At 41.3% G+C, this 22,843-nt stretch overlaps 2 protein-coding genes across 2 annotated transcripts in view; one reads left to right on the forward strand and one right to left on the reverse strand.

Moving 5' to 3' along the window:
* The window catches only part of rgl1 (ral guanine nucleotide dissociation stimulator-like 1), a 296,098-nt gene that overhangs the window by 199,271 nt on the left and 73,984 nt on the right, over window positions 1-22,843 (reverse strand). The window lies entirely within an intron of this gene.
* Window positions 6,354-7,457, forward strand: LOC139268348 (putative C->U-editing enzyme APOBEC-4). The gene has a single exon (XM_070886426.1). The coding sequence runs from the start codon at window positions 6,354-6,356 to the stop codon at window positions 7,455-7,457; it is 1,104 nt and encodes a 367-aa protein (XP_070742527.1).

Raw genomic sequence — 22,843 nt, forward strand, 5'->3', positions numbered from 1 at the left:
GGTATGGAGAGAAAGCAGGAAAGGGGTACTGAAGGAGTGATCAGCCATGATCTTATTGAATGGCGGTGCAGGCTCGAAGGGCCTACTCTTGCACCCATTTTCTATGTTTCTATGAATGGGACAGAGTACAAAAAGGTTGTGATCAATTTGTACAAACCATTGGTGAGTGTATGGTGCGTAATTTCAGTTGTCTCATTAGAAGTACATTACAGCTACAGAATACGCAGTGTAGTTTCACAATAACAAACACAAATGTGAAATAATAGTTACAAGGAGAAGACTGGAGATACTGGGACTATTTCCGCTGGGAGAGAGAAGGCTTTGGAGGAGATTTAATGAAAGATTTTTTTTTTTTTAATTATAGGGGCTTTCAAAGAGTGAATGGGGAAAGACCATTTCCCCTGGTTAGGGAGTCTCAGAGGAAAAGGAATCATCAATTTAAATAGTTAAATAAAGTAAGGAGGGGTTAGGCAAATTTCTTTGCACATAGGGTTGCTGGAGCATGAAATGCTTTGTCACAGGGCAAGGTTGAGGCACAGACCATTGCATTTATCAATAGAGATTTAGGTAAATATTTGAAGCAGAGGAAGAGACAGGGCTATGGGGAAAGAATGGGGCAGTGGGATTATTTTGATTTATCTGACAGAGCTAGCACAGACATGATGGATAATCTGTCTTGTAATCTTCTATGGTGCTACAGTGGAATGAGCATTGACAGTGGAGTATTTACTTCCACTACTCAGTCAGGTCTTAAGTTACTGCTAACTAAGTCATTCTATTGTTATATTAACCATTTTGACAATATACGTGTTGGTCAGACTGCACCTGGAGTTTTGTGCCCAGTTTTGGTCCCCACACATGGTGGGTGATATAGTGGCTATGGAGAAGGTCCAGAGGAGAGCTACAAGAATGATTCCTAGCTTAAAGAACCTCAGATAGGCTCAAGGACCTTGGTCTATTTACTTTAGAGCAGCTAAGCCTTGGAGGTGACCCGATAGAAGAAGTCTATAAAATAATTAAAGGGCTGAATATTGACCCGATAGAAGAAGTCTATAAAATAATTAAAGGGCTGAATATTGTCCCTAAAGTTATTCCAGATTAACAGATTGGAGACATGTTTAAAGCACGAGTAGGTCTTAGTAGTCGGTCATATCCAACAAAGACGTTGATGTGCTATCAATGGCATGTGTCTTCAAGTGGCTGTATCGGCCAATTCTGGATGCACATAGTCTCTTGCATGTCGGACAAGGGAAGTTCGATGTGCCTGATGCTGACAGTACTGCCACCTGATGTCGTCTATCTCTAGTGTTCCGCAGGCGTTGACATCAGCTTTCTTCGAAGGTCTGGCAGGCAGTCCTCGTGAGGGCTCACCACTGGATTTTATTAGCTGCTGGATTAGAGGTCCTTTGGTCGGATGCCACAGTACTGGAGGTTAGCCTTGATGCAATCTTTGTAGCGCTTGTGGGGGCGCCCCTGGTGTCTTTGAACTTCAGAGCTCGCCGTGAAGAAGCGGATGAGGGATCCTTGACTCATCCATGCGGACGACATGTTCAGCCCACCGGAACTGGGCTCGCATGATCACCTCGATGCTAGTTGATTGTGCTCTCTCCAGAACCTCAAAGTTTGACACCCGGTCTTGCCAGCGTATGAGGATAGATCTGAGACTGCGCATATGGAAAGCTTCTGAGTCGGAATAGGCTGGATATTAGGCATTTCTTCTTTTCCCAGAGTGTAGTGGGTCTCTGAAATACATTGCCGGCTGGTGCGGTCTCTCCATTGCCTTTGAGCCAGACCTGTTCTGGACTGGGACAGAGATCACATCGTAAAAGTGATCTCGTGGACTGGTTTTGATCTTCTGAGAGGGTCGGAGAGGAACATGCCAGACTTATTTTCCCTTATTGGCCATGGTTTTTTTTTTTGCTTCTCCAAAGAGATTCCATAACTGCGAGGGCAGTGGGGGATGGAAGAAGTGTCTCGTTATGATGCTCCGGTTGTCATGGTGTGGGACAGGCTTGATGGATGTGCTGGTCCTTTCCTGCCCATTAATTTTGTATGTTCGTATAGTTAACCAATCTGGATTTGTCATGTATCCCCTATATAGTCCCAATATTGTCCTATACTTTTACCAAAGCCATGCAGTTTTCTGAAATCCTCTACCAGATATTGTGCACCTTCAGGTCCAACCATTGAGTCACTAAAGTACATCAAGCAAGCTACACTCAAGCAGTTGAACAATGCCATGCAATAAGCTACAGCCAGCACTAGTAATCGGTTATAAACTAGCTGTCGTAATGATATATCTATAAAATTAAATATTTTGCAAATAGCATACATTTCTTGTGAGCACATCACTTCCTGTCACACTTCAGCAAGTCCTCTGACTCAGAGTGACAGATCATCAGCTGCTACATTCTTAACACCAAAGCCAAAAGGCCCAGCGGGGAAACAATGGAGGAATTGAAATCTTGAATTTCTTAGAATGAAATCCACTCAAACCTTTGTTCTCACTATTTCTCACAAGCCCTTAATTCGATTGCCAGTTACAAAGGACTAGTCAGCCCAGCCAACTATAACAGTTATAAAACACATTATTCAGTCAACTTTGTTGAGAACAATGCAGCATTTGGTTTATCATTCTAGTTTTGAAATATTCAATGATTCAAGCTTTTGCAGCACTATGGCCTTATGACAATGATTATTTATATTAAAAAAAACTTGCCAGAAACACAGGGAATACAAGCTCTGTATGTATGAGTAACTGTAACCTAGCAAAGTCTCAACACCATTGCCATGGAGTCGTTATTCATTCCCTTTGCTTACAAGAAACAAAGCTGCCCCACCCTCACCAACAACACAACTCCCCAGCCAAAGGACAGAGCCACAGTTGAAAGAAAATGTTCATCAGATCTACGCCAACAGAAGACCAGCATTTGGAATAAATTTCATATTTCAGGTTAAGAGACCAACAATGAGAAGAACCAAAGGCCAGGAAAGTCAGTTATTGCTGAAGCTTAGCCGGGCCTCCCAGCAACAGGTAAACAATTGCAATATACTACACATGCTGGAGAATTTAGATTTTCACCCCCAAGCCTTTTATCATATGAATTCTGCACCAACTATTTTATATTATGAATGTGACAAGAACTTATTTATATAGACTCTAGGCTTTACAGCTGCACTTCTGAGATTCAAAACATTGAGAAATATTTGTGCAGCACACAACTTTGATATGAATTCTGGAAATGAAGCATTGGATATTTGCTTTTCATTTCAATGCTACAAAATTGTATTGGAAATTCCAGTTGATTAAACTATTTCCTCTGATTATTGCACGTAAAACCTATGCATTTTTAGATGCGTGTCCACGTTTAAAAACAACCACCTGATAACTTATTAATTCTCTCAAATGGAGGTTGCCAACTCTGATTGGATGTTTTCCTGGAGGTTATCACCACATGACCACCCGCCTCCAACCACCCCACTCGGTCGAACAGTGCTTTGTGCCAGGGAGAGCAAAAATCAGAGTGGATCAACCTGAAATGGTTCAATCATCTGCTGACATTTATTGTGAAGGCTCACAGATAAACAAAAGGCCACTTGGGCAAAGTACTACTGGAGAGTGTGACTTGCACTCAAAAAGGAGCCAAAAACAAAATCAAGAGCCAGAGGGAAGGGAAACAATTGTTTAGTAAAATAAAGTTACAACCCATCTAAATAGGTAGCCAGATTGAAATCATGGGGACATTTAATGCCAACATGTTATCCCAATCTAATTATGTGAACTGCAAAAGATAATGGGTTTACAGATGCAGCATCCTGAATCCGGAACCCTCGGGACTGAGGCCATTCCGGATTTTGAACGTTTTGCTGAAGTCATGTATCCAGAAACACCCAAGCCCAGGTTCGGGTATTTCCGGATTTTGGAACGTCAAAGCCGGGGGGCGGGGGGTAGTGGGGAGGAGGAGGAGGAAAGAGAGAAAGAGAGAGAGAGAAGGAGAGAGAGAGAGAGAAAGAGAGAAAGAGATGCTCGTCGATGAGCTGTTCGGGTCTTCGGGTGAGGCCCCGCCTCCGTGGAGTTGTTCGGACGGGGCCCTGCCATCGAGGATCTGATCGGGTGGGGACTGCCGCCGAGGAAGTGTTTGGGCGGGGCCCAGCCGCCGTGGAAGAGTTCCTTGTCTGGCCTGAGGTAGGTGAGGTCGGGCCCCGTGAAGTCAGCTCGCCGGGGGCAGGTGTGGTGTGGTGTCTGGATATCGGAACATTTTCCGGTTTCTGGACGACCACCACGGATCGGCCCGATGTCCGGATTCTGGATTTGGGAGGTCGAACCTGTATTAAATTTAGCCATGTCATTTTTCTATTCATATCGCAACAAATTTATTAAGTACTAACAGTTGCGTCTCTGGCAAGGCTCCATCCTTGGCTCACTCCTATTACATAAAATATACTGCATAGATATAAGCCATTCAGTCCGAGTCTGTGCTGGTGTTTATACTCTACACTAGTCACCTCATTCCATCTGCCTCATCTTACTTAGCCTTTCACTATATCTTTGTTCCTTTTTCTCTCATGTACTCGTCTAGTTTCCTTTTGAAAGCATCTAAAGTATTTGCCTTAACCACTTCCTGTGGTAACGAGTTCCACATTCTAACCACTCACTGAGTAAAGAAATTTCTCATGTCCTTATTGGATTTTTTATAACTAGCTTGCATTTATGGCCCCTAGTTTTGGATTCGCCCACAAGTAGAAACTCTCGGGTCACCTCCAAGTCTTTTTGCCTTAACCTGTTCAATTTTTCCCTGTTAGCTGCAATCTCATCATTCTGGTACCATCCTTATAAATCTTTTTGCACTTTCTCCAGAATATAAAAAAGGACATTGTAGCACTGGAGCCCAGAACTGTGCATAGTGATCCAAGTACAGCCTGGCCAGTCCTACACAAGTTCAACAGAACATCACTACTTTTAAATTCTATAAATCCCAGTGCTTTATTAGCATTTTTAATTGCTTTGCTGACCTGCAATGCTGCTTTTAATGATTTGTTCTGCATAGATTCCAGCACCATTTCTTCTCTGAAGTCATCTATAGTTCCCAGGTTGTGTTCCATCTCTTTCATATAGGAACACCATTAACTACCCAGCAGTCCTCTTCTGGCACTTTACCATCTCAGATAGATAAATCACTATCTATCTATTGTGCCTCTGCTAGCTCCTTCCTAGTTCCTTGAATCAGCATGGTTGCATAGCATTCAGATCTGGGGTTTTATCTTTACTTTTGCTAGTTTGTCAATATTTTAAGAACATAAGAATATTTTCTCCATTTCTATTCCCATTTGTATTAATATTCTGTTTAAGCTCATCCTCGTGCAGTGTCTTTGATCTCTCTGACCAAGCTTTTGATCACCTGTGCTAATTTCTACTTATGCTGCTCGATGTCAAATTCTTTAATTGCATAATACTCCTGTGAAGCACCTTGGGATATTTCATTGCGTTAAAGGCATTATAGAAATACAAGTTGTTATCTATTTCAATTATATTCTTGAGTAAAGATAGAGGCAAAGTTGTTACTCAATACATCTGCCATTACCTGTGCATTTATCTTGCTCGTCCTTTAATGGTCCTATCCACAATTTCATTTTCTTTGTTATTTGTGTATCTTTAAGAACCCATTTCTTCATATTCCAGTGACCACAGATTGCATTATAGTTTAAAAAGATGGAGTTAGTAAACCTAGCTGGAATCAAACATTTTTTTCACTTTACTAGTGAAGAGACACGTGAGGAAGTTCCGAAAGCTTGCCCCACATCTACAACCGTGTAATATTTTGAGGCATTTACCTGTATGGCCTGGAGGGGAATCTTATTTTAATTCAGGTTCTCAGACTGCTAGAGAGGTTAGATTTTTCTTACAAAGCATTAACTCCCGAAGTTACAACTTTGACACAAGGGGGCGATATTACGATCACAGGTCATGTTACCATTTAACTAGATATTGGCAGTAAAAGATGTACTGTAAATCACTGGGGTTAGGTGCTCAACTTACAGGAGTAATCAATGATGCTACGCTAACTTTTCTCTTTCCTGATGTTAATGTTTTCATCTCATAATACTCCTGTGAAGTGCCTTAGGACATTTCACTACGTTAAAAGGCACTATTTTAATACAAATTATTGTGATTATTGACCTGCCATTGTGTGTTTTTATTTCAGATTTCCAACATTTACAGTTTTTCCTTCTTAATTGATCCCTTTTATACCACTTTGCCATGTTGACTGGGATACACTACCTCAAAAGGATTATGATGTTGCATTGAAATTGTGCCTTCTAAATGGACATGGTGAGGTGAACGGACCATCATCATGACTACTACTTATGAAGAATATATTGCTCCTCAGGGAACACTGGTGAAGCCTTACTACTGGTTGTGTTTCACAAAAAGCTGTCCAAAATGTCCATATCACATCAAAACCGGGGAAGAGGCACGCATTTCCTATGTAGAATTTTATGAAACCTTTGGGTTTCCCTATGCTCAGCCACAGTCTAGCAGGCATCTGGTCTTCTATGAACTGAAGTTATCATCTGGTACTTTAGTGCAGAAAGGACATGTAACCAACTGTACTTTATACCACCTTCATCCAGAATCCATGTTCTTTGATATAGATGGCTACCTGGATACACTCATGTACTCCTATGAAAACATTGCTTATATTACCATCTACTCCAATTACACCCCATGTAATGAAAGAGCCCACTACTGCATAAACAAAATGTGTGATTTTTTGGCAAATTATCCCAGCACTAGGTTGGATATTTATTTCTCTGCATTCTATCATATTGATGACTACTTCTCGGAATCTGGATGGAATAGAGAAGCTCTCCACAACTTGGCAGCACTTTGGCCGAGAGTAACCCTCAATCCCATCTGTAGTGGGACGTGGCTAACTATTCTTCACAGATTTGTGAATGGTGTGCCTCGGACAGCACTTTACAACCCAGTTTCGCCGGAACGAGCTTTCGCGGACCTGAGCAATGCCCATCAGATAGGTGCCATCACTGGAGTTAATCCTGCTTACATAGACATCATACCTCAAGTGAAACATCAAAAGCAACATTTTAAACCAGCATGCGTGAATTTGTACCCCTTTTCACAAGCACCGCCGCCAATTATAAATAGAATGGCATTCATGGCTCCACACCAACCATACATGAATTTTCCAAACATGCTGCTATTGCCTTGGTCTATGTACCCACTTCAACCACAGAACATTAAACCGAAGAATGTTGTGAGACACCTGAACATGCCCGACTCATCCAAATGGAAAGCACCAGCAAATCCATCACCACACAATGTGAGAGTAGCTGAAATAGTCGAAGTTTTCGAAGTTCCGGTGAAGAAAAGACCAAACAATTCAAAGCAAAAGAGGAAGACAGGGAAAAGGGAAAAATCTACAAGAAGGGATTAGCCGACAAAATCAGCCCTTTTAAACTGGTTAGAATCTCAAACTAAAGCAAGATCCCATTTAGATAGCACGAAGGGCCACAATTTGGCTCAATATAATCCACTATCATGGTGTTTACACAGGAAGTATAATTAGGAATAAGTCATTCAGCCCATCAATCCTATTCAATAACTTTGGTTAGCCATGGCAGCTTCAATTTCTAATCACAGTTCCTTCCCTTTTTGCCCCATCCTGGAACACCCCAATTTCCCAAATATTGGTCCCCAAACCAAATCAACACACTTTGCACCCGTTGTCTTCAGGAGCAGTGCATTCACATTCGGAAATCCTGGAAGAGTTTTTTTTTTCCTGGTTTCACTTTTCATGAACTTTGCTTGAATTCCATGAGCATCTCCCCTGGTTCTGGATTCTCAGTGTTGTTCCCCATCTCCTTTCTAAATCAAAACACTCAAGTCCAGGAAATACAATCCAAATCTATCCAATCGATCATAATTTAGTCTTCACCCGATGCCAGGTATCATGCAGGTGAATTGTCTCAGTACTTTCCTCGAAGGCCAGTATATATTCTTTTTTTGGGCATCTCACCAAGCTGAACACAATATTCCAGTTCTCAAATACTCTAAAAATGGCCGTAGTACTTAATGGTTTTTATATTCCATTACCTATTGTACTGAATCTATCATCCCATTAGTCTTTATTATCAATTTTGCACTCCAAGCTAGCTTATGATATTAAAAACCAAAAGTGCTGGAAATACTCAGGTCAGGCAGCATCTGTGGAGAGAGAAACAAAGTTTGTGTTTCAAGTCGATGACCCTTCGCTAGAACTCAAAATACCATTCTGGATAAGGGTCATCGACCTGAAACGGTAACTCTGCTTCTCTCTCCACAGATGCTGTCTGACCTGCTGAGTGTTGCCAGCATGTTCGGTTTTCATTTCAGATTTCCAGCATTTTGCTTTTGTGCTAGCTTATAACAGAGACCCTCAAATCCCTTTCCTAATCTACCATCCCAGCACTTCATTTTCATTACACTCCCACCTGCCATTCTTTCAGATAATGTGCACCACCTCACAGTATGTTAAACTGCCTCTGCCATCATTCTGCCCACTTGTTTAGTCTTTAAATGCTCTTTTGCAATTTTTACTCTTCACAATTCATTATATCCACTAGTCAAGTATCATGAGGCGAGCACTGATCAGAGGGACACCACTTGTCCTCCAAGAATGCTCTTTATCCCAGCATACTACCTTCTACCTCAACCAATTTCCTACCCATGACATGAGGCTATCACTAATGCTACAGGTTTTAGTTTTAGCTAGCAATCTCGTGTGGAACCATATCAAATCAGTTCTGAACATCCATGTACATTACATCCATTGATCTTCTGTCCATCACCTCATTGACTGTTGTGGACGTCTATTAGGTTAGACAGACAAGACCTACCTTTTGGTGAAACCATGCCATTGCTCCCCAATCAGCTTATACCTGTCCATGTACTTATTGCTGTCTCTGATGGATTCTAGCAATTTTTCCATGACGAAAAAACTCCCTAGCTTATAGTAACTTGGGCTGTCCCTTCCTCCTCTTGATTAAAAGGTTTAAAATTTAATACCTTCCAATCCTCTGGTCCGTGCACAAATCCAGCAACCTTTGGAAGGCTATTAATGAATCACCAAATATTTTGCTTTTTTAACAAAAAAGTGATTCAGATTTTTAAAATATTGACCAAAAACTCCAAGCAAGTTATACTGATGCCAAAGACCCAACAGTACAAGGGAGAATTGAAATGGGGGGGGGGGGGGAAAAAAAAAAAATCAATATTGTGCCTGGGTTACTGACCATCTCCATTGATGCTAATTCATATTCACCACAGTATCAGGCTTGGCAATTTGCCAATCTATGGTTTAATTTGGAAAAGGAAGAACAGGTAATGAATATACAGAAAGTCTATACGGTAAGTGCTGGGACAGCTACTGAAAGCTTGTCATTTAATGCAAATAAAGCAATAAAAGGCAAGACCCATGTTGTGTAAAATAAGATTTTTAAAATCGTATCTCAAGGAGGGAAAGTTTACAGGAAACAGTTTTAAAATCCCAATGATCATATTGTGTTTTCTTTAAGTTTCAAATTGGGGATAGCAAGTCACAATTTAAAAAGATTAAAGACAAGTTACCAACTTGTTTCGAGAATTGTATTTCCACCTGAAGCATGTTTTGATTGATCAGTTTATCACAGATATTGCCAGTATTGATCTGTTTATTATAAGGATATTGCCAGTATTAATCAGATTAGACTTTGATTGTGGAAAGTGTCAATTAAATGAGTTTTACACATTAATAAAATCAAAAGTTAATCTTTTATTATAACATGTGCAGTTTAATTTAGTAATTTAAGTTTTCAAGCTGCGAGGAATATAAACAAACAGTCTTAAAAATAAACTACATGGGAATGGAAATTTTTTTTTTTATAAACCAATGCTGCAAATTGTCTTCTGTACTTTAGAGTAGGAGCAAAATGCAATGCAGATTCCAGATATATACATGCAAGATGGAGAAGGGTTTACAAAACAGAATAAAATAAAGAAACCCCCAAAAAGTACAACTCAATTTAAAAAAAAAGTCTGTTCTATACTTCGGCTAACTTAGACTACAACCCAGCCTTGCACCATAGTTTTAAAATGTCATGTGTGCTTTGCCAAAAAAAAAGTCCACAAGCATTAAACTAGCTATAAACTCACACACTGCATCAATACCAGCAGTCATCCATTAACCTCTGAATAGGCTTTATCAAACCACCTGGAGCATCAATTATATAAAAAGTCAGCTGAATCACTGGGCTAATATTCAACACAATTACTCATCCATTATTTTATACATCATTTCTGAGAATTGCCCATTAGTATTGAAATCAACTGGCTACAGCCATCAGAATGAGGCTACAAATACACACTTCAAAATAGAAAATAAAGAGTATTCCTGACTGGATATGGAATGCTGCAAAGAAAATGTCACAATGGGACAGATTTTGCAGTCAGCGGCGAATAAATGGCACAGTCGTTCATTATACTTGCCACAGCAGTGGAACTTGCTGTGACTGGAAATCCAATTCAGCACTGTGCCTTCTACAGGGGATCTAGGACCTGTGTGAACAGGTCAAGCAAGTGTGCATCTCCTCAACCAATAAGGGAGAATCATGAACAATGCAGATTCTGAACCAGGAAGTGTCAGTTACAATATTGAATTCAATGCCAAATCATACAGAAATGAGAGAAAGATGGGATTGAGAAAAGGAGAACGAGAAAGAGAAGACGAGAGAAGTTAAAAACAATATTAAAAAAAATCTCCAACAGTAATTAAAATCTGAAGGAATGAGACTCCACACTTATTAAAGTTAATTTTCAGTGTCAGGGAGGTTGTTTGGTAGTAATCAAGACTTTTCACAAATTAAAAATTGACTACAAGCTCTAACTTTTTCCTGGAGAATTTAGTGGGTATCTATCACACAAGTACAGCAACTTCACATCCTTCAAGTATTTCAATGCCAAGTCTCTAGGCTTCATTCAAGGGTCATGTTCAACACGGACTCCAGTTCAGGGTGCATTTACACAATACCCAGATCATCAAAATAGGTAATAATCTCAGGATTGCTACCAGTGCCACGTGCTAGTCAGTGTAGAAATAGCAGGATAGCTATGATGAATACATAGCTTGAGGAATGGTGCAAGAGGGAGGGATTCAAATTCCTGGGACATTGGAACCAGTTCTGGGAGAGGTGGGATCAGTACAAACTGAACAGTCTGCACCTGGGCAGGACTGGAGCTGCTGTCCTAGGAGGAGTGTTTGCTAGTGCTATTGGGGTGGATTTAAAATAATAGAGCAGGGGGATGGGAACCTATGCAGGGAAACAGAGGGAAGTAAAATGAGGTCAGAATCAAAAGATAGAAAGGAGACAAGTAAACGTGGAGGGCAGAAAAATCAAAGACAAAGATCAAGATCAAAAAGGGCCACATTACAGCATAATTCTAAAAAGGACAAAAAGAGGTTTAAAAAAAAAAATCACAAGCCTGAAGGCTCGGTGTCTCAATGTGATGAGCATTCGTAATAAGTTGGATGAATTAACTGCGCAGATAGCAGTAAATGGATATGATGTAATTGGGATTACGGAGACATGACTCCAGGGTGACCAAGGCTGGGAACTCAACATCCAGGAAAGATACAGAAAGGAAAAGGAAGTGGGGTAGTGTTGCTGGTCAGAGGAGATTAACACAATATTAAGGAAGGACATTAGCGAGGATGAGGTGGAATCTGCATGGGTAGAGCTGCGGAATACCAAAGGACAGAAAATGCTAGTGGGAGTTGTGTACAGACCACCAATTATGGTAGTGAGGTTGGGGATGGCATCAAACAGGAAATTAGGGATACATGCAATAAAAAGGTACAGCAGTTGTCATGGGTGACTTTAATCTACATATAGATTGGGCTAACCAAACTGGTAGCAATACAGTGGAGGAGGATTTCCTGGAGTGTATAAGGGATGGCTTTCTAGACCACTATGTCGAGGAATCAACAAGAGAGCTGGCCATCCTAGACTGGGTTGTGTATAAAGAGAGGATTAATTAGCAATCTTGTTGAGGGGCCCCTTGAGGAAGAGTGACCATAATATGGTAGAATTCTTCATTAAGATGGAGAGGGACACAGTTAATACAGAGACGAGAGTCCTGAAAAAGAAAGGTAACTTCGACGAGACGTAAATTGGCTAGGATAGACTGGCGAATAATACTTAAAGGTTGATGGTGGATAGGCAATGGCAGACATTTAAAGATCACATGGATGAACTTCAACAATTGTACATCCCTGTCTGGCGTAAAAATAAAAAAAACGGGAAAGGTGGCTCAACCGTGGCTTACAAGGGAAATTAGGGATAGTGTTAAATCCAAGGAAGAGGCATATAAATTGGCCCAAAAAAGCAGCAAATCTGAGGACTGGGACAAATTTAGAATTCAGCAGAGGGGAACAAAGTATTTAAATTAGGAGGGGAAAAAAAAAAAGAAGTGTATGAGTAAGCTTGCAGGAGACATAAAAACTGACTGCAAAAGCTTCTAGAGATACATGGAGAAAAAGATTAGTGGTGAAGACAAATGTAAGTCCCTACAGTCAGAATCAGGTGAAGTCATAATTGGGAACAAAGAAATGGCAGACCAATTGAACAAATACTTGGCTTGTGTCTTCACTAAGGAAGACAGAAATAACCTTCTGGAAATACTAGGGGACCGAGGGTCTAGCGAGAAGGAGGAACGAAAGGAAATCCTTATCAGTCAGCAAATTGTGTTAGGGAAATTGACGGTATTGAAGGCAGATAAATCCCCGGGGCCTGATAGTCTGCATCCCAGAGTACTTAAGGAATTGGCCCTAGAAATAGTGGATGCATTGGTGGTCATTTTCCAACATTCTATCGACTCTGGATCCGTTCCTATGGACTGGAGGGTAGCTAATGTAACCCCACTTTTTAAAAAAAAGGAGGGAGAGAAAACAGGGAATTATAGACCGGTCAACCTGACATTTGTGGTGGGGAAAATGTTGGAATCAATTATTAAAGATGAAATAGCAGCACATTTGGAAAGCAGTGACAGGATCGGTCCAAGTCAGCATAGATTTATGAAGGGGAAATCATGCTTGACAAATCTTCTAGAATTTTTGGAGGATGTAACTAGTAGAGTGGACAAGGGGGAGCCAGTGGATGTGGTGCATTGAGACTTTCAAAAGGCTTTTCACAAGGTGCCACATAAGAGATTAGTGTGCAAAAGTAAAGCACCTGGTATTGGGGGTAATGTACTGACATGGATAGAGAACTGGTTAGCAGACAGGAAGTAGAGAGAGTAGGAATAAATGTGTCCTTTTCAGAATGGCAGGCAGTGACTAGTGGGGTACCTCAAGGTTCACTGCTGGGACACCAGCTATTTACAATATACATTAATGATTTAGATGAAGGAATTGAATGTAATATCTCCAAGTTTGCAGATGACACCAAGCTGGGTGGCAGTGTGAGCTGTGAGGAGGATGCTAGAAGGCTGCAGGGTGATTTGGACAGGTAAGGTGTGTGGGCAAATACATGGCAGATGCAGTATAATGTGGATAAATGTGAGGTTATTCACTTTGGTTGTAAAAACAGGAGGGCTGATTATTTTCTGAATGGTGCCAGATTGGTAAAGGGGGAGATGCAAAGACATGGGTGTCATGGTACATCAGTCATTGAAAGTTGGCATGCAAGTACAGCAGACTGTGAAGATGGCAGATTGGCCTTCATAGCGAGAGAATGAGTGTTTCGGAGCAGGGAGGTCTTACTGCAGTTGTACAGGGCCTTGATGAAGCCACACCTTGAATGTTGTGTACAGTTTTGGTCTCTTAATCGGAGAAAGGACATTCTTGCTATTGAGGGAGCGCAGCGAAGGTTCACCAGATGGTTTTTGGGATGACAGGACTGACATATGAAGAAAGACTGGATCGACTAGGCTTATATTCACTGGAATTTAGATGAATGAGAGGGGATCTCATAGAAACATAACATTCTGACAGGATTGGACTGGTTAGATGCAGGAAGAATGTTCCTGATGTTGGGGAATTCCAAAACCAGGGGTCACAGTCTAAGGATAAGGGGTAAGCCATTTAGGACCAAGATGAGGAGAAACTTCTGAGTTGTGGGCATATGGAATTCTCTACCACAGAAAAGTTGTGGGGGTCAGTTCATTAGATATGGCACTCGTGGCTAAAAGGGATCAAGGGGTATGGAGAGAAAGCAGGAATGGGGTTCTGAAGTGCAAGATCAGCCATGATCATATTGAATGGTGGTGCAGGCTAGAAGGGCCAAATAGCCTACTCCTGCACCTATTTTCTATGTTTCTATCAGTCACACCAACACTACAACTTGTAGTGTAAATGCACCCAATGACTGAGACTCTGCTGATTATTTAACTGTTATACCTGTACTATGATTTCATTGAGAGTCAATCTGCTTATAAGCAAATTCAGGTATAATATGTATGAGTCTCCAGATCCTAAGTATTTACATGCAAGCAAATTCCTCTGTACAGTACATTTAATTGATAGTGCCAACGCTCACTCTTGAAGCCCATGTCGATAGCAGTTGCTCAGAGAGGTACCAGCTGGCACTCAGTTGTACCCGAGCAAGGAAGTTGGAGGAGGATGGCGGGGTGGGAAAAGAGAAAGTAGAAAATTGACCAGAAATAAAAGATTAATTTGTGGATGTCCAGTCCTTGAGTGATTAAGCTTCTGTATTCTCTGTGCACACCTCGGTTTGTAAAACAATGTCTTTGACAATGTCATTGGTGCTTGGCGGAAACACCTTACACCACCTCAAAAGAATACTAGAGAAACATCGACAGAGTGTGTTGTGTGCTTTGACTCTCAAAATACCTCAAGATTTAGTTTCAAAAAGGTGGTTATTGGTAAGATGCAATGACAGATAGATAGTCAAAACAAAACGAGCCAGTGTTTCCATCCCCAGCCTATCACAACACTTCAGAGGTCCCTTTGATCTCTGGGAGGGATTGTTAGGTTTTGTTTATACCATATGCTTATTGCCAGTTTACAGCTGTGTGATGGGGTAGCGTTGCTGGTTAAAGACGAAATTAATGCAATATTAAGAAAGGACATTAACTTGGATGATGTGGAATCGGTATGGATGGAGCTGCGGAATACCAAGGGGCAGAAAACGCTAGTGGGAGGTGTGTACAGACCACCAAACAGTAGTAATAAGGTTGGGGACAGCATCAAACAAGAAATTAGGGATGCATGCAATAAAGCAGTTATCATGGGTGACTTTAATCTACATATTGATTGGGCTAACCAAACTGGTAGCAATGCAGTGGAGGAGGATTTTCTAGACCAATATGTCGAGGAACCAACTAGGGAGCTGGCCATCCTAGACTGGGTGATGTGTAATGAGAAAGGACTAATTAGCAATCTGGTTGTGCGATGCCTCTTGAAGAGTGACCATAACATGGTAGAATTCTTTATTAAGATGGAGAGTGACAGTTAATTCAGAAACTAGGGTCCTGAACTTAAGGAAAGGTAACTTCAATGGTTTGAGGCATGAATTGGCTAGAATAGACTGGCAAACATTTAAAGATCACATGGATGAACTTCAGCAATTGTACATCCCTGTCTGGAGTAAAAATAAAAATGGGGAAGGTGGCTCACCCGTGGCTAACAAGGGAAATTAAGGATAGTGTTAAATCCAAGGAAGAGGCATATAAATTGGCCAGAAAAAGCAGCAAACCTGAGGACTGGGAGAAATTTAGAATTCAGCAGAGGAGAACAAAGTGTTTAAATTAGGAGGGGGAAAATAGAGTACGAGTGTAAGCTTGCAGGAAACATAAAAACTGACTTCACATATCTATAGAAGCTTTTGCAGAGAAAAGAAGATTAGTGAAGACAAACATAGGTCCTTTGCAGTTGGATTCAGGTGAATTTATAATGGGGAACAAAGAAATGGCAGACCAGTTGGTTCTGTCTTCACGAAGGAAGACACATATAACCTTCCGGAAGTACTAGGGGACCAAGGGTCTAGTGAAAAGGAGGAACAGAAGGATATCCTTATTACGTGGGAAATTGTGTTAGGGAAAATGATGGGATTGAAGGCCGATAAATCCCCGGGGCCTGATAGGATGCATCCCAGGAGTACTTAAGGAAGTGGCCCTAGAAATAGTGGATGCATTGGTGATCATTTTCCAACAGTCTATCGACTCTGGATCAGTCCCTATGGACTGGAGGGTAGCTAATGTAACACCACTTTTTAAAAAAAGGAGGGAGAGAAAATGGGTAATTATAGGCCGGTTAGCCTGACATCAATAGTAGGGAAAATGTTGGAATCAATTATTAAAGATGAAATAACAGCACATTTGGAAAGCAGTGACAGGATCGGTCCAAGTCAGCATGGATTTATGAAGGAGAAATCATGCTTGACAAATCTTGTAGAATTTTTTGAGGACATAACTAGTAGAGTGGACAAGGGAGAACCAATGGATGGGGTGTATTTGGACTTTCAAAAGGTTTTTGACAAGGTCCCACATAAAAGATTACTGCACAAGATAAATGTTCACGGGGTTGGGGGCAATATATTAGCACGGTTAGAGGATTGGTTAACAAACAGAAAACAGAGTCGGGATAAATGGTTCATTCTCTGGTTGGCAACCAGTAACTAGTGGGGTGCCACAGGGCTCAGTGCTGGGACCCCAACTATTTACAATCTATATTAACGACTTGAAAGAGGGGACTGAGTGTAACGTAGCCAAGTTTGCTGACAATACAAATATGGGAGGAAAACACAAAAAATCTGCAAAAGGACAGACAGGCTAAGCGAGTGGGCAAAAATTTGGCAGATGGAGTATTATATTGGAAAGTGTGAGGTAATGCGCTTAGGCAGCAAAAATCAAAGAGCAAGTTATTATTTAAATGGAGAAAGATTGCAAAGTACCGCAGTACAGCGGGACCTGGGGGTATTTGCGCATGAAACACAAAAGGATAGTGTGCAGGTACAGCAAGTGATCAGGAAGGCCAATGGTATCTTGGCCTTTATTGCAAAAGCAGGGAAGTCTTACTACAGCTATATATGGTATTGGTGAGGTCACACCTGGAATACTGCATGCAGTTTTGGTTTCCATATTTACGAAAGGATATACTTGCTTTGGAGGCAGTTCAGAGAAGGTTCACTAGGTTGATTCTGGGGATGAGGGAGTTGACTTGAGGAAAGGTTGAGTAGGTTGGGCCTCTACTCATTGGAATTCAGAAGAATGAGGGGTGATCTTATCGGGACATAAGATTATGAAGGGGCTCGACAGGTTGGATGCAGAGAGGATGTTTCCACTGATGGGGGAGACTCGAACTAGAGGGCATGATCTTAGAATAAGGGGCCACCCATTTAAAACAGATGAGGAGAAATTTCTTGAGGGTTGTGAATCTGTGGAATTCGCTGCCTCAGAGAGCTGTGGAAGCTGGGATATTGAATAAATTTAAGACAGAAATAGACAGTTTCTTAATTGATAAGGGGATAAGGAGTTATGGGGAGCATGCAGGGAAGTGGAGCTGAATCAATGATCAATGATCTTATTGAATGGCAGAGCAGGCTCGAGGTGCTGTATGGCCTACTCCTGTTCCTATTTATGTTCTTATAACCTTGTACTGCTTTTGTTTTGTAAATAGAAAGTGCAGTGTTGGAGCTGGCTGCTTCCCAGTGAGGGGTGGGATATAAACCAAGGCTGAATCAAACTCAACACCCGTTGTATACACCTTCCAGCGACTGGTTGCAATTGGCAGAGGTGCTTGCTTTTGTGCAAGTGGCATGGTGGATCCAAATTTTAAGTATTGTGGAGAGCAATATCACATGTTTCATGAATGGAACGGGAGCCCAGATAAAAGTTGCTTGATTACATTGATCTGAATTGAACATGATTTTTGTGCAAACACAAGTATCTATCCCTTGTTAAACTATAAATTAATCCATCAGGCAGGAGACACTTTCCTGCAAATGTGATAATTGTGGCCTGTGTATAATGAGCATAATTAGCTTGGGGAGGGGAAGTGGGGAGAGGATCTGTATATAAACACCAGAACAAACAAAATAAACCCATTATATACGGTTTACAATTACAGTTTGAAGTGCGAGACTTAATATTGGCTCATTAAATTGCTGGCAAGATTACTTTTTTTTTAGGTTTTGCAGAATTTTAAAATCGTGCATGAATGCAAGAAGTTGAATTGAATGCTAATCATAGAATCATACTGCACAGAACGAGGCCATTCAGCCCAATCATCCCCATGTCTGGTCTTTGAGAGCAATGCAATTAGTAGTCTTTCCCCAGAGCCCTGCAATACCCGAGCAGGTGATTGTTATGATTCAGATTAGCTGTGAGTTGCTCGGAGTATTTGCCAATAATTCAGAGAAAAGGGAGGTTGAAGTTGGCCCAGTAGTTAAGGACGGAGTGGACAAGGTGAGGTTTTTTTAGGGGGTGATAACAGCAGGGAGGGGGAAATCACATCTTTAGGAGAGAACACCATTTACGAGCTAGCATGAGAGCCAAGAAGGGAGGTGGAGTGGTCAGCAGTTTAGTGGGAATAGGGTCAAGAGAGGAGGAGGTAGGTCTCATGGGCAAAGTGAGCTAGACAGAGAGCGAGCGCGCGCGAGCACCAGAGAGAGAGAGCGCCAGAGCAAGAGAGCCAGAGAGAGAGAGAGAGCGCGAGAGCAAGAGAGCCACAGAGAGAATCATGGCAAAGGCTAGACAGTTAAGAGTTTGAAAATGCCCTTCTAAGTGACTTGTGGGAGTTTTATTTTTTTCCCCTGGGGTGGATGCAGAAAGGAGTGAGGTTGAAAGGAGATGAGAGTAATGAGGGTTTCAAGGAAGTGATCAGAGATGGCCTTGGCTGTGATTGAGATGAGATTGGGAGTAGAGGCGCCATATAAAAATGGCAAGGTCAAAGGGGTGGTCTTGAAAATGGGCAGCAGGGTTTATATATAGAGAGAGAGAGAGAGAGACAGGTTAAAAGAGGGAAGTGATCTCAAAAGGACAGAGGGACAAGTGGAGTGGAGATGGAGGTTGAAATCACAGAGGATGGGGAGTCGCTCAGTGCCGAAGTTGCTAGTCAGTTTGAAAGTGCCATTATAAAATGACAGGAGGCACAGAGAGAACTTTTGGACTTATACAAGAGGGAGTCAAGCCTTGGAAAGCAAGAGAGAGTCAGATGGTAAAGGAATAGTGAAGGGTTTGAATAGGGATTTGGAAGGTCAAATAACCTTGTTGGGGAGAAGAGAAAGGAGGCATGACTGGGTAACAGGAAAAAAAGACAGACAGAGACGAGAATGGCCCCAAGAGGGTTAGAGGAGGGAAAGAAAGAAAAGGAAGAAAAAAAAAAGAAAGAGAAAGGAAAAAAAAAAAAAAAAAGAAAGAGAAAAAGATAAAAAGAAAGAAAGAAATAGGAGTAATAGGCTCCGGTCTGGAGCGGAGGCCAAAAGATGCACGCAAATGGACACCAAGGAAATTCAGGTTACTGAACCACAACTTAGTTAAGCTCAAACTACTTTACAATGTTGAGTTGGGAAGAAAGGTTTTTCTCTCCCAGTAGTAGGTTCGAGGTTGGATTTAAAGCAGTATCACAGGAGCCTCAACTCTGCATGTGACCCTGCTTGAAATAATCTAGCAATACTTGACCACGACACCAAGTGCCTGTAGTTGAATCAGGCTCCGTTTTACAGCAAGACATCCTCCTTCACCTTAAATAGACATTATAAAGTCATCCAAAAGCTACTGAAATCATTCTAACCTTCAAGAGTCTTTAATGACCCAATATAACTCAATAAAAAAAAAAGACAAGACCAAACAACTTTTACTGAAAATCAAACACTGAAAATGCAAGACTCCACTATAAATGTTGATCAATACACATGGAAATGCAATTAGATCAACATGGCATCTATTTTTAAATGCAGCCTAGCTGTCATTACTCTAGGCAGTAGCTCGAACCTGAGCTCTTGCCAAGTCTAACCCTAATCCGTTCATCAAATCAGCAAACACAGGTTGCAAGGTCTCATTTCTTTCTGCAGCCATTGCTTCAGGACAAAGATAGGAGGAGGACTAAATCAACAAATAAACCAACCAGTCAGACAGATTAGTTCACCAGACTTGCTACTGGCATTGATTCAATGAACCAGTACAATCAATTTGTTTCAACATTTAGAATTCAGGAGAGTCTAACTTAATATGTTCTTCATTTTGCACTTACTTCTGTCCGACCTCATTCACCTTTGTACAATTTAACAGATCTTTGGACAATAATTGAAGGACAGCATGACACATCAAAACAAGAAGATTTTAGCAAAGTTATGAAAGCTACAGGTGGTATAGTCAGATATCATTTTATAGGAACCTCCCAGATCAACGGAAGACGAAGCCCTTAATTGTTTCAGCATCTGTTAACACAAGTTGATACTTGCTCCTTTTTTCTATATGCACACATCCTCCTTTAACACGCAAATGTCCTTTCCAGACATTCACTTTGCTTATGCAATGTTTCACTAGGTTAGTTGTGTGGGCCACATTTTGATTTTACGCACTTCAGGCACAATGGGCTGAATGGCCTTCTATGCTGCAAGATTCTAAGATTAGAGACCAGCTTTCGGCAGGTCACCTTGCATTGGTTTGAGCTCACACCAAGTGTAGTACAAATACTGTTGCTTCAAAGCAAAGCTATCTTTGTCCTGCATTAATGTGCCTCAGCCTCCATCTCAACAATGACATTTTTCTATTTTCATCAGGGATTATCTTGTGGACTCTCAAGTGAGATAATCAAATCAGTACAAATTCAACAGGAGCTATTTGGAAACAATTATACTCTATATAGAGCAGTCGCACTAATCTGAAGATCGGCAGCCAAGTGGTTGCTGGATAGGTTAGAGTTTAAAGCTTGATCTTTAGGCCAAACAAAAAAAACCCTGTACTTTTAATATATTAACTCATTCTTTAAAGGTTTGATCATGTCTGTATTAGAGTTGAATCTTTTCTACTGAAACCACTTCTACCAACAGGCTGCTGTGAACACAACAAAATTGACATTAATATACTGCTACTGACATAAAACAGTCTTCAAAGTTTGAGCACCTTCCAGTTTATATCCTCTCAGCTACTCCTTGCCCATCAAGTCAAATCTCCCTCCGGCCCCAGTCCTACTGCTCAACCCAGTTTGTTTACTTTTTCTCCCATCTCCCCCCATACCCGCCCCTCTCCAGGTTTATCCAAATAGCCCCCATTTGAAATGAGATTGAGAAAATGATTGAAGGCCCTTTCTTGGTCCATGGCTGGCACTGCATTACTTTGTGTAGCAGAGCAAACTTGGCAAAAAAAAACATCACAATCCATGTGTTAAATACAAAACACCATCATGCCGTTAACTAAATTATCAAAAAGCTGGACTGTTGCAGTGATAAGACAAAAACATATGATACAAAATAAATATATCACCGCTAGAGAGAGATGCTTCAAATTTACTGGTGAACAATTTGATTTTGAACTGCATGGCAATTTTACTGAAGGATCAGACTTTAGTTATGTGCGCGTATAGAATCTTGTGGAAAGCAGTCACGGATCATCAGGTCCGCACAGCAGCCAAGGACGCGATCCTTCCATGCAGTTCTTGTGGATGAGATAAGCACTGCGGCAGCATTAATCTGAAACTATGGCGAAGAAACTCAGCTAACGGATTATAGAAGTGACGCAAAAGTTGCACATTGAAACCTTTTTCAGTCACACTCCTGTGGTCTTTTATTTCTAGATAGGTTAACTAGAGTTTGAAATAGATCAAGACTGACTCGTTTATCACATGGATAATTTTTTTTTTTGTTCATTGTCAGATCAACTCCAGCGCCAAAGATCACTTTGCGCTATTACACTTGATCTTAGCCAAAAGGCCATGGATAATTACTGAAGGTGTAGAGCTGGCTAACGAAGGGACTGTTACCCAATTGCATTTGGTTTCGACTTCTGTGCTGAACTCACCCCTTCAGAGCTAGAATGGCTCTCGAAGAGCGAAAGACAATGCTGTGACCTACTGATGTCTCAAAAACAAAATTCCCCACTGTCTGTGTTGTTCTTGGCACAGCTTCACAGTCTGGTCTGTATTGTAGGGAATGAAAATAATAGAGCTGACTGCTGCAACATTCTAACTAGTGCGGTTTCGGAAAGAAAAATGGTTATCAAAATACACCCGGGAGGACTGGGAGGTGCAGAGACCGGTCAAGTGTTACAGCGATGTTTAAATCAAAATAAGACAGATTAACTGCAGTTTTAAAAAATCCTTTTTGATGTAGTTTTTGCTGTCCTGTTGACTTAGAAAAAGACAGATTTAGACTTATGTAGCGCCTTTCACGACCTTGGGTCGTCCCAAAGCACTGTTGCAATGTAGGAAATGTGGCAGCATGCAGCAGTGTGGTAATGGGCAGATAAAGCAGTGTTTATTATTTTTATAAAGTGATGCTGGTCGAGAGATATATATTGGCTAAGTTTCCCCTGCTAGACTTCAAAGCAATGCCATGGGATCTTTTACGTCACCCAAGAGGGCAGATGGGGCCTTGGTTTAACATCTCATCTGAAAGACGGCAAGCTCTAACAGTGCAGCATTCCCTTAGTATTGCACTGGAGTGTCAGCCTAGATTTTGTGCTCAAGTCTCTGCAGTGGGACTTCAATCTACCACCTACTGACTCAGTGGTGAGAGAGCGACCGAGAGAGAAAGAGTGAGAGGAGAGAGATAACCACTGAATCAGGGCACAGAGTAAACTGCATAAACGAAGGAGCCTTCAGCTTTCTTCCGAGTTAGCCGATAGCAG

Source organism: Pristiophorus japonicus, chromosome 8 (assembly GCF_044704955.1).
Source record: "Pristiophorus japonicus isolate sPriJap1 chromosome 8, sPriJap1.hap1, whole genome shotgun sequence".
NCBI lineage: Eukaryota > Metazoa > Chordata > Chondrichthyes > Pristiophoridae > Pristiophorus > Pristiophorus japonicus.

What these genes read in the sequence shown, in the direction of transcription:
- LOC139268348 (XM_070886426.1), top strand. Translation starts at nt 6,354, where the DNA reads ATGACTACTACTTATGAAGAATATATTGCTCCTCAGGGAACACTGGTG.